At 30.0% G+C, this 11472-nt stretch overlaps 2 protein-coding genes across 3 annotated transcripts; one reads left to right on the forward strand and one right to left on the reverse strand.

Moving 5' to 3' along the window:
- The first annotated feature begins 1404 nt into the window (after positions 1–1404).
- LOC124829786 (putative protein phosphatase 2C 59) lies at positions 1405–6278 on the forward strand. 2 transcript variants are annotated; one of them, XM_047303356.2, is made up of 9 exons: positions 1406–1621; positions 1850–2112; positions 2770–2897; positions 3414–3512; positions 3628–3786; positions 4510–4596; positions 4682–4773; positions 5281–5355; positions 5752–6278. In XM_047303356.2, exons 2-9 carry the CDS (start codon positions 1904–1906, stop codon positions 5908–5910), a joined length of 1008 nt encoding a protein of 335 aa, XP_047159312.1. In that variant the 5' UTR covers positions 1406–1621; positions 1850–1903; the 3' UTR covers positions 5911–6278. The 2 variants fall into 2 exon arrangements, with proteins under 2 accessions (XP_047159310.1, XP_047159312.1); XM_047303354.2 differs by having other exon boundaries at positions 1405–2112.
- A 3508-nt stretch (positions 6279–9786) lies between these two features.
- LOC124829790 (protein GLUTAMINE DUMPER 4-like) lies at positions 9787–10582 on the reverse strand. Its single transcript, XM_047303359.2, has one exon. The coding sequence runs from the start codon at positions 10488–10490 to the stop codon at positions 9960–9962; it is 531 nt and encodes a 176-aa protein (XP_047159315.1). The 5' UTR covers positions 10491–10582; the 3' UTR covers positions 9787–9959.
- Between the last annotated feature and the right edge of the window lie 890 nt (positions 10583–11472).

The raw sequence follows: 11472 nt of genomic DNA on the forward strand, positions 1-11472 counted from the left end.
AATAATAATATAAGAGGGTTATATAGGAGAAATGCATATCATAATGCACTCTATCACATGAAAATTTGAGATTTTCAAAGGAATGAATGGATTTTTTTAATCAAAACCTTTACCTTTAAGCTTATGATGAAAATACATAGCAAAGTAAGCATATAGTGTGATGTACAAGATAAGGCAGAGATCTCATACAGTGAAGAATGAACAATTATTATAAACTTATTTTCTATTCATATTTTTCTTAATTTGTCATATTAAAGATTAATCTCATTTACAATATTGTACTTATTATTACTTAATTAGATAAGTTTTTTCAGACAAAAAAGTAAATATAAATTATCTATTATATGAATACTCTCCACACTTATGAACAATAAGATGTTTAAGCATTTTACAGGGGTGTAAATCACTTAATTAGAAAGGCTAATGTATCAAGTTTTGTGATTGTTTTTTCTTATATTTAACTCATAATTTTCTTTCACGTAATACTAATTGTTTTAATCGAGTTTTCTTCAAAAACTAACACACTTGTGAGAAAAATATCATTGTTGAACCTTAGAGGTAAACTTAGCCGAAAAGGATACAAAGGGTTTACCATTATTATGCATATTTTATGTCCAAAAATAATCCAAAAGGTTGATATTTCAAGTATAGCAATAGTGAGCATGAACAACACAATGTCTTTTTATACATAACAAGAGATAAGACTTAAAACATAAGAGAAGCTCGTGGATGAGATTGTTTTTCTCTGTTTTAGATTAATTAACATAAAACCATGTAATTAAGATAAAATAATCATGATTAATTTCTTAAAATTATATTTTATTCATTGGAAAGAGTATTGATGTGGCATTGACTTACCCTCACATAAACTTCCCTTATCCTCCGGCAACGTGCACGTTGGAGACCGACCAAATTTTAGAGCTTAATGAATGAATCACCAAACAAACATTTTAAACTTCACCAAAAAATTTAAAAATAATAACCCAAAGTAGAGGAAATATTCTATGTATAATAAATTTAATACTAATTTTGCCAGAATTTAGTTTCATGTTTTTATCAATATTATTAAATTTATTATATTTTACAATAACTATTTTGAGAAGTCTTAAATGATGATTTTATTATTTGTTAATATCACAATTAATTTTTATTATGCAATTATTCCAGATACTTGATGTAACGGATGACTCAAAACAAAACAAACCATTAATTAAACGAGAATAATTTGTACTTGAATAGCATACAAATCATCAAACTCTTTGTACTCACATGTAAACTAATGATAGTGTAAAGTTTTTAAACTCTTACTTACTACATTTTATTCAATCGAAAAAAATACGATTTTGTTTGAAAGAAAAAGAAATTTTCTGATTTCAATTGGTTTCTCATTAAACTCAGAAATTTCAAAAAAGTTTTTTGGATGTAAATTATGAGTTAATTTACGAAAAGATGGTGTTTGAATTCGTTGAACAAGATTGTTGGTGGAACAAACAAAACCATGAAGCTAACTTGAACTACAAATGAAACAGAATCCACCCTGTTTTCTCACCCTTGTTGTAACCTCTTCTCCTTTCTCTCTCTTCTTTGTGTCATGCAATTTCTTCCCTGTTCTCTTTATAGGGTACTTTCCCTCTTTGTCTCTCTCCCTAACTGCAGGGTTTACCGTGTTCAATAATTATTCTCACCAAATCCCAACTCAGTTCTGAATTTGATTTGGTTAACGATACCAAGATCCAAGCATAAATTTTTTTTTTATCCTTTTGGGTGGAATAAAGTTGGAGCCTTTTTCCGAAATTTATCTGCTTTGTGATATTAACTGCACTCTCTTCCTTGTGGGGTTTCTGTGCAGATTAAACTTGGGATTGTTTGATTATTCCGAAATGACCCCACACCACTTAGTGTTATGATAACTTGGAACCTGTTGCACGCAAGAATAAGTTGGACACACGCAATAGCGCTATTATTTCTTCATTTTTTGTTGTTGGTCAAAGAAATAGTACCTGGGAGCCCTGAATATTCAAGCTGTGATATGGGGTACCTCAATTCAGTCTTATCCTCTTCAGGCCAGGTTCATGCCACAGAAGATTCACCTGTCAGCGGAGGGGGCCTCAGGTTTGTAATTGTGTTCATCTTTCTGTAGATCTAGAGTTGGTTCAGTATACTGAAGATTTAGAGTGTTTATTTGATGGTTACAATTATTGATGTTGGTTAATGTTATTCTTTATAGTTAGTTTTGTGTCGAATTCTTTGCTGTTCTATGTCCGTTTTGTTGTATCATCCCATGTTTTGCTTTGCAGATTCACGATCATAGTTCTGTTCTCTGCTGTTCTTTTTAGTGTGGATTTTGTGAAAATGGTCAGAAGCAAATTTACTGTAGTTTTTCTTTGTATAATATAATTGTTTGTAGAGGGGCCATGGTTGATGTAGAACTAGTCATTCTTTGTTTTGTTGAATGTCATTACTAAGTTCTGGTTTTTCTATTTCTTATCCGGTTTTCCGTTTTTACATTTGATTCTCTCTATCTTATTGGCCATAAATTATATTGGACAATGTTAAAATTTATACTCTTGCTGAAATGAATGACTACCCTTTGCTGAATTTTTTCTGCTATGTCAATGATTGAAAATAGATGGTGACTTATGCGTGCATAATTCAATGGTTATAGTCTTATTGATGATATATGATTTTAATTTGTCTTCTTTATATTCCTTTCTTTTGGCTGATGGAATGATACGGTTTTGACAAATTTATTATGAATTGTAACTGCAGTCAGAATGGCAAATTCAGCTATGGGTATGCTAGCTCCCCTGGCAAGAGATCATCAATGGAAGATTTTTATGAGACAAAAATTGATGGCGTTGACGGTGAAATTGTTGGCCTTTTTGGAGTTTTTGATGGTATTTTTACATAACACTTTTATCGCCTTAGCCTTGTATTGTATCCATGCTACTTATGCTAAGAGAAAATTCCAAGATGGCGGAGTAGCTAATGTATATTAATTGGAAACTTGGAAATTGTTTTCTTTAGAGATGATAAATGTGATTATTTCAATCTGACTATGGAATGTTTAATTGTTATGATTGGCTATGGTACTGTTTTCTGCACACCACGAAGGAATTCTCTCTGTAGGTTCTTTATCTAAGCAATATGTATTTGAGCATAATTTCCAGAGGCTTTAACCATTATCCTGTACTTTCTCTTTCTAGTATTCCTAATCGTTACAAAGAACCGTCATGAGTTCCTTATAGTGGTGATTATGTGTGCTGAGTGTTTCTTTGTTTAGTTTTTCATTTCTATCATTTAGACATGTAGGATTTATGTACTGTTGGCTACATATAACCTATACTTGATACTGTGTTTTATTGGCTAAAAATGTAAAAGGTGTCTATAACACTCTTTGTTGAAACTTTCAGGTCATGGAGGTGCTCGTGCTGCCGAGTATGTCAAGCAAAACCTGTTTAGCAATTTGATCAGACATCCAAAATTCATTTCTGACACCAAATCTGCTATAGGTCTATAATTTCCTACTCATGATATGGCATCATGATCCTTAGCCTGATGTCTTCCAATGTGATAAATTCTGAGAATAACTTTCTTTTCCTCCTGTCAATTTGTTTTTCTTCGCAGCTGATGCATATAACCATACCGACTCTGAATTTCTGAAATCTGAAAATAATCAAAACAGAGATGCTGGATCAACTGCTTCCACAGCCATTCTTGTCGGAGATCGATTGCTTGTTGCAAATGTTGGGGATTCCAGAGCTGTTATATGCAGGGGTGGAAATGGTAAGGCTTGTTGTCTTGTATTGTAAATTCTTGCTTAGTTGCATAGATTGTATTACAGATATTGTTTCACAGTAATTTTAGTTTTCTGACACCTTGATGACATAATAATTGTAATGCCTATACTTAATATTTGTATTCTCTCTGCATGCTAATGCCGATACTTAATATTTGTATTGTCTCACCAAATTTACAGCCATTAAGTAATCATTTTTCTATTGTGTTTCCATTTCCTTGCATCTATAAGTTTACAACTTTTAGGCACTCGTATCATATGCTATTTAGAAAACATTAAATATGTGAAACTCTACAGACTGCAAAGTGATAACTATTTATTTCAGGCTTATCTTAATATATAGTTTAATTTTAAGTGTTTAATCATTGGCTTTCATAGTTTATACATTGGGATGTTCTTTATATAATTTGACTTTCTTTTCCCTTCTAAATTTATCTTGAATGATTATCTAGGTCTAATTCATTTTTAGGAATCAATAGCATTCACTTGGTTTTAGTTATGCCTCAATTCTTGGGGTGCAGCTGATATATCTGTTGGCAACTTCATTTAATACCAATTGGTTTTAAGATGGAATCTAACGAAGAGTATATGTGTCACAGGGGTCTGTATTTGTACATAGAAATTTCTTGTGCTTCTGTTGGATTTCTTTTTCAACCTTCTGAATTGAATGCTGACTCAAATATTTTGCTTTCCTATGTTGTTTCATCTAGCCATTGCTGTTTCCCGAGATCACAAGCCGGACCAAACTGATGAGAGGCGAAGGATTGAAGATGCAGGTGGCTTTGTTATGTGGGCTGGTAAGGTCGTCTTATAGTTAGCTTTTGTTACAAGCTTTATGGATTCATCTGGTTTGTGCCTGGTAAATTTTAACATTATGTGCAGGAACTTGGAGAGTTGGTGGCGTTCTTGCTGTTTCACGTGCATTTGGCGATAGACTCCTGAAGCAGTATGTTGTTGCTGATCCAGAAATCCAGGTGAGTTTACAATATATTTCATATATTGTTAGATCCATTAATATCTGTGTATAGAGTGCATGATTTACTATATGAAACATCCATTCAGTAAATTAGAGACCAAACTCTGCTTCATGTGAGAAGATGAAAGTAAAATAAAGCATAAAACATGCTTAAAATATAAAGACAGTTCAGAAAGAACTTGCATGATGTATATAACAATGCATGTGGATTAATTTTATGAACAATTTTTATGGCTTGGAAGTTCCCTGAACTTTATTAAGGCTAAAATATACAATAAATCTCTGTTGATATACCCATTGTGCAGTTAACCTTGAGAAGTTGCATTTTAGGGCCTGAGAGAAAAAAAATGCTGCTAACTATAGTAGTGTAATATAAAAGGGTCTTCACATGAGAGAGCTGTCTCCAGATTGGTCTTTATTCTTGTTCAAATAGTTTGAAGTCATGCATTTCTTTGGCCTCTTTTTGTATATGTCCCTTAACTTAAACATGTTTGTGGTCTTGCAGGAAGAAAAGGTTGATAGCTCTCTTGAGTTTCTCATATTAGCCAGTGATGGGCTATGGGATGTTGTCTCAAATGAGGTTTGCAACTATTTTCATTTCTTTCATGTTAGAAACCAAACTAGAGACCTAGGGCTCATTCTGAAATTCTGTGCCACACACGCAGGTTCATTGTTACGGATAGGTTTTTTTCTTCTGAGCGTAACCAACTTAAGGAATAGACACAATTTTTAACCTAAAATCTCTAAGCATTTTAAGGCTTATTTTTATTCAATGTGAGACTTAAACTCATATTTAGATTGTTTCCAACAATTATCACTGAAAATATGATGACCTCTACATGATGTGTTCAAGAAAATTGGCTATCATATTCCTAGAAAAGTTCAAGACCAAACTTATGAATTTGTAAACTCAGAAATCCAAGTCATGTAGTCGTGCTACTCATCTAAATCTCATAATGTTATCACCTTTATTCAGGAAGCTGTTTCCATGATTAAACCGATTCAGGACGCGGAGGAGGCAGCAAAGAGACTGATGCAAGAAGCATACCAGAGAGGTAGTTCTGACAACATTACATGCGTGGTTGTTCGTTTCTTGTCGAATCAAGGTGCTTCTTCTCACAGTAACTCTGGCTAAGTGTTGTATTAGAAGAGCAGTGTGTATCTGGAGATAGATAAGAAAAGGTGGGACGAGGTTATAGTTGGTGAGAGACATTCCTTGTAGCTGTGTACCATGCAAGAACAGAAATCAAATTTGAACTCACTATGGTCCTCTAGCATAGATGTTTTCACATTCAAACCATTTCACTCCATAATTGAGTCCTATTTGTAGGGAGGAAAAAATAGCAGTGCAAAGAGTTTACAGTGTTTGAATTGCTCACACATGACATGATGTTTGTAAATGTGGTGTTGATCCTATTAATCCCCTCTCTCCCAAACAAACTACTAGTGTGCTTGGTTGAACTTATGTTCCCTTTTCGTTCTTAATCTGGTTTTACAGTGTTAGTCCCATCCCATCCCATGTAACACCCACACTCATGTTCTACTCTAATAGTGGCTTTCATCAACTGTATAATAATGTCAATCTAGTTAGAAACAATCTTCTTTCTCTTTTTCTTTTCTCACTATTTTTCAACTGTTCATAGCATATGCATGAATGGATTTAGATTATCTAGATTTTGCAAAATAACTTTTGATTAAGATTGGGTTTCAAAATAAGGTGAAATATTTATTTAAACACGGACTAAAATGATGTTCCATTCAAAATTTCAAGTTTGATTTTATGTTATCAAACATTTTTTAAATAAGAAAGAAAAAAGTTTTCTGTCCAATGAAAAGACCAAGTTATTTATAGAAAGGCTATTACTTCCTGCACCATATTATCATTCTGGAATTCGTTTCCTAGAGCACATTAAAACAAATCTGGAAATTTTTTTCGGTAGGCAATCACTTTCCAGAAGCTTTTGATGGGATGCACCAAGAAAGTTGATAGGATAGGATGCAGGAAGTCCTTACCCTATAGAAATGGACTCAGAAAATTACGTTGTCGACAAGGCAGGTTTTGCACTTACGTACGACGAGCGAACTTATAATTTTCTTCATCATCGTCCAATACAAGTACATGGTAAAAATATTCAGTTATATATATATATCATTTAATCAAAAATAATATTTTTTTTATGAAAGCATGTTCTAAGACATATATGCATGACTGAGATAGAGTGGAAAAATAGAGGGAATGAAAAAAAAACGAAAAGAAGAAAAAGTAGTAAAGAATAAAAGAAAATTAACACACTTATAAAAAGAAGTAGGTGTATGTATATTAGTATCTCTAATTATATATATATATATATATATATATATATATATATATATATATATATATATATATATATATATATATATATATAGATAGATAGATAGATAGAGAGAGAGAGAGAGAGAGAGAGAGGATATGAGTTGAAAGAAGGATGAATGAAGAAGGGAAGTTGAAGGCTTATATAGGAGAAATGAAATATATTTTATTTGTAAAAAGGAAGAAAATTTTGCATGCCTTGCCTACCAAGTCATAGAATAACAAGTAAAGTGAAACCAGCCAAAAGGAAAAGGTTGAATGTCATTGAAAAAGAAATATTAGTATTTGTACATTGTATTATTATTAACTGGAAATTATTAAAAATGTAAATCTTACTTTTTTTAATATGATTCAGTAATTTTTAATTAATAAGAGACACATTGTTAGAAAAAAAAATATAGTAGTAGCATTATACTCTTTATTAAAATACTCAGATATTGCATTACCAACCAATCTATAGGGCCCTCAATGTCGTTTTCATACGATGTTTTTTAATGTTTGAAATTTGGCTTCTGTTTAATTAAAGAACATCGTGATGCATGTGGAACTCACAATAATTAGATATGATTTTGTTAAAATTGACTTACCTAAGTATTTTCGTTTTTTTTTTTCAAAACGAATTCTTCACTTTACAATTATTAAATAAACAGAGGTGAAAAGATAGGTTACCATAAGTGAAGTTAATTTTTTTTATGATAAAATTTTATTAAGTAATCCACTTGGAAGAAAATAAATATAATCGTGGTGTAAATATATTTGTATATTCGTCTTTTGTAATGTATAAACTATGTTGCATTTATTTATTCTTTTGTTGGAGTTTCATAACTTTTTAACCTCAACCCTTATTGCATACGAGAAAAGTGACTTTTCAACACTAAATATTTCGGTGGTGATTTCTGTTTTGATTTTTCTTATAAATTATGAGTTTTATTATTGAATTTAGTTAGAATGATTTAGTAATTTTTTTAATTAATTATCGCAATATGGGTGAAATAAAATAATATTTTTTCGTCAAAACAAATATTACGAGTTCTAGAAAATTTAAATAACAATGAAAGGGGTGCGAATAGTATCCTTACTAGAAATTATATTTAGGTTATTGCATCATGCACCCCAAAATTAGTAACTGTACTCCCACAATAATAGAAACAGACTCAAATATCCTTCCCTATTACACCATACCACTATTGTTGTTACTACCGCTTACGTCATAAGCGCTGCAAAGAAAAAAAAGGAAAGAACACTGTGGAAGAAGAGAAGAAAATGCAAAAGAAAAACTCGTTCCGAAACCTGTTCTGGAAATATTCATTTCGGAAGTTAATTTTTCAAAAAATAAAGTAGTTATTTTGAAAATTTGTGGAAACGGAAAAATTGTAAAGGTGCAGGAAGTAAAAGCCCTCCCTTTTGAGTCTATTATATATTTCAGCCCAACAACCAAAAGTCCAAGTTATTTTGCTTTACTACATCATCAATTAAACGTTATTCCCATCCCTCTACTTAAATTCAAATATTATTTCCTAAATAAAATTAAGATAGATACCTCATACATAATTAATATACAAAATAAAATAATTTAGAGATTAAACATAACTTCAAATTTAATTCCTTTTATTGTATTTCTTGCAACTTATATTAGAGTACAAAAACAAATCCTTAAAATAGTCTTAGAAATATTATTATTTAAAGTTGTAATAAAATTTTATTTTACATTATATTAACTTAAATCTAAATAAATATAAATTAAAAATTTTATAAAAGACTAACCATTTACCTATCACGTTTGTATGCATCTTTTCTCGTTGCTTCACTTCAAAAAAATATGTCTGGAAAAATTTCCTCGTAAATACTTTTACGAAAGAAAAAAAGAAAAAAAGATATAAAACTTTTACATTAGTTGAAATTATTACATGTATAAAAAATTTATTTCACATAGTCACTCTAATTTTTATTTTTAATGTATGTATACATTAATTTTAACAATATGTTGATGATTTCCATCAATTAGATATAAAGTAAATTTATATTATATTAGTGAATGTAAATCTTATTTTACATGTAAAGATAAATTAGATTTAAAATATATTTATTAATATTATAGAAAAATAATACTTTTGTAAGTATTTTTACATAAATTTATGGAAACATACTTTTAAAAAAATTACAACATGAAGAAAATATAAAATAGTTTTGAAAAGTAAATTGTTTGAACTAGAATTTAAAATAAATCCAAGAGGTTAAGGATTTGAATGGGGTTTGGTTGACAGAAGAAGCACACTTTATTTTGTAACCATGTTATAAATAATCACATACAGTCTTTAAGTTGAAGTTAAAGTTTTGAATTTGAAAAAGTAACTTTTTTTTTGGTAATTGGATATAATTTTGATACATAAAATGAAGGAATAACCTTTTTTCTTTTACTTTAAAAGAAAAAAAAAGCTACTAGCTATTGAAATTCGCTTGAACAATGCATTAAATTTCATACAAAAATATAATAATAGCTTTAGATTTTCTTTTTCTATTTATGAATATACATTTTTATAAATTTAATTTTAAAGTATAATTTTTAATTTAAATTTATTATGAGTACATAATATTAATTAGCTTTTTTATGAATAAACGAGATTATTTATTTTGTTAAAAGTAAAAAAAAAAACTGTCGAAAAAAAAGAGTGATGGTACATTGATGGAAAAAATAAACAAAAATGGAACGACATTTCATCACTATTCAGTCTTTAAGCTACACCACTTCCACAGAACCTTAAACCCCATTCACTCATCAAAGCAGACAAAATCGTGGTGGAGAGCACAGAGAGGATCTAAACTCATAATTTTCACTGACTAGGTTGTTGATTATGTTCACGAGAACTTCCGTTTCTGTCTGAAACATCATCATCAAGAACAACACGTTTGTTGTCGGAAATTTCCAAGTTTTCTGAATTTGCGAGGTGTTTGTGGAAATTAGTATTGGTAGATGGGGTGGCCAAGAAGGTTGGTTTGTGATCTCCAGCCATGATGACCAAGATCTTCTCCTCATAGACCAAAGGCTGTTCCTTTTCTTGAGGGTCATCATCACCCTCTTTGTTGGTGTTCATATTCTCCAAATCCCTTTGTTGGGTACTCCTTGTGAGTCTCCAATAGGAGCAAGCAAGTATGAAGAGTGCCATGGATATGAGAGCCATGATGATGGCCAAGCCTCCAAAAAGGTAAGGAACAGGAGAGTGCCATGGAGAGGCAAGAGGTGATGAAGTTGAGGTTGATGTTGATGTTGTTCTTGTTGACGTTGTTGTCAGTGTTTGTACTGTGGAGGTTGTTGGTGCTAATGTGGTGGTTTTGGTGTTGGTGGGAATGGGAAAACTTCTCATTTTGCTATTGTGCTTTTGCTTTTGGTAGTTGGTGGAGGGGAAATAGAAGGCAAAGAAGAGAAGGATTTTTGAGAGCTTGTAAAAGAGACATGGGGAGTAGGGTATTTATAGTGCCCAAGATATATTGAATGAGACAGAGCAAGAAGATTGTGTTTATTGTTTTGTGATGCTATAATAAGTATAATGCAAAGAATGTAAAATTCAAAATTAATCTCACTTTATTCTTTCTAATATAATACTCTTATCTATGCATTTTTTTTATTGTTAGTGTTAAAAGAAGTTTAGAACAACTTTTTATTAAATAATGGAAAAGAGATATTCAAGATCATATACGGGTTGTTATTAATGTATATAAAAAATATCATTTCTTCTAACTTTCTATTTTTATTTCCACTATACTTCCTTTTCTTTTCTCTTTACTTTTCATCGCAACATGGAAAATCTCTATATTAAACGTAATATTTAAAAATTAAATTTTAAATTTAATTCAATCCTAAAAAACAGTTTATAAAATAGGACTTACATCAACATATTAGGAAATCATTTTTCTTTAATTAATGTAGGATTTCCCACATACTCAAATTTTCAATATATATATATATATATATATATATATATATATATATATATATATATATATATATATATATATATATATATATTTACGTATTCATCAATCCTTGTCACCGTGTCTATTTTAATATCGTTTATATCCTTATATGTTTCCATTTTAAATTATTAAAACACATTTATTTTATTAAGTAATATAAAAGTCTTATATATTAAATTTTATTTAGTTTTTAATTTCTTAACTTATTTCTAAACTACATTTTAGTTAGTTTTACTCCTTTTTACAATTATTTAACTTTTATGTTATTTAATATTTATATAATTATAATTTCTTTCATAATATTTAATATTAAAAAGTGTGTATTTTTATGTTAAATATTTAATAATATTATGATCTTTTATTAATATTTTT

Source organism: Vigna umbellata, chromosome 1 (genome assembly GCF_029865625.1).
Source record: "Vigna umbellata cultivar VRB3 chromosome 1, Vumbellata_1.0, whole genome shotgun sequence".
In the NCBI taxonomy this organism is placed as follows: Eukaryota; Viridiplantae; Streptophyta; class Magnoliopsida; order Fabales; family Fabaceae; genus Vigna; species Vigna umbellata.

Coding starts and splice junctions, on each gene's coding strand:
- LOC124829786 (XM_047303354.2), top strand. CDS start 1,904: ATGATAACTTGGAACCTGTTGCACGCAAGAATAAGTTGGACACACGCA. Junction 3,513..3,627: donor TGACACCAAATCTGCTATAG/GTCTATAATTTC, acceptor TTTTCTTCGCAG/CTGATGCATATAACCATACC. Junction 4,597..4,681: donor TGGCTTTGTTATGTGGGCTG/GTAAGGTCGTCT, acceptor CATTATGTGCAG/GAACTTGGAGAGTTGGTGGC.
- LOC124829790 (XM_047303359.2), bottom strand. CDS start 10,490: ATGAGAAGTTTTCCCATTCCCACCAACACCAAAACCACCACATTAGCA.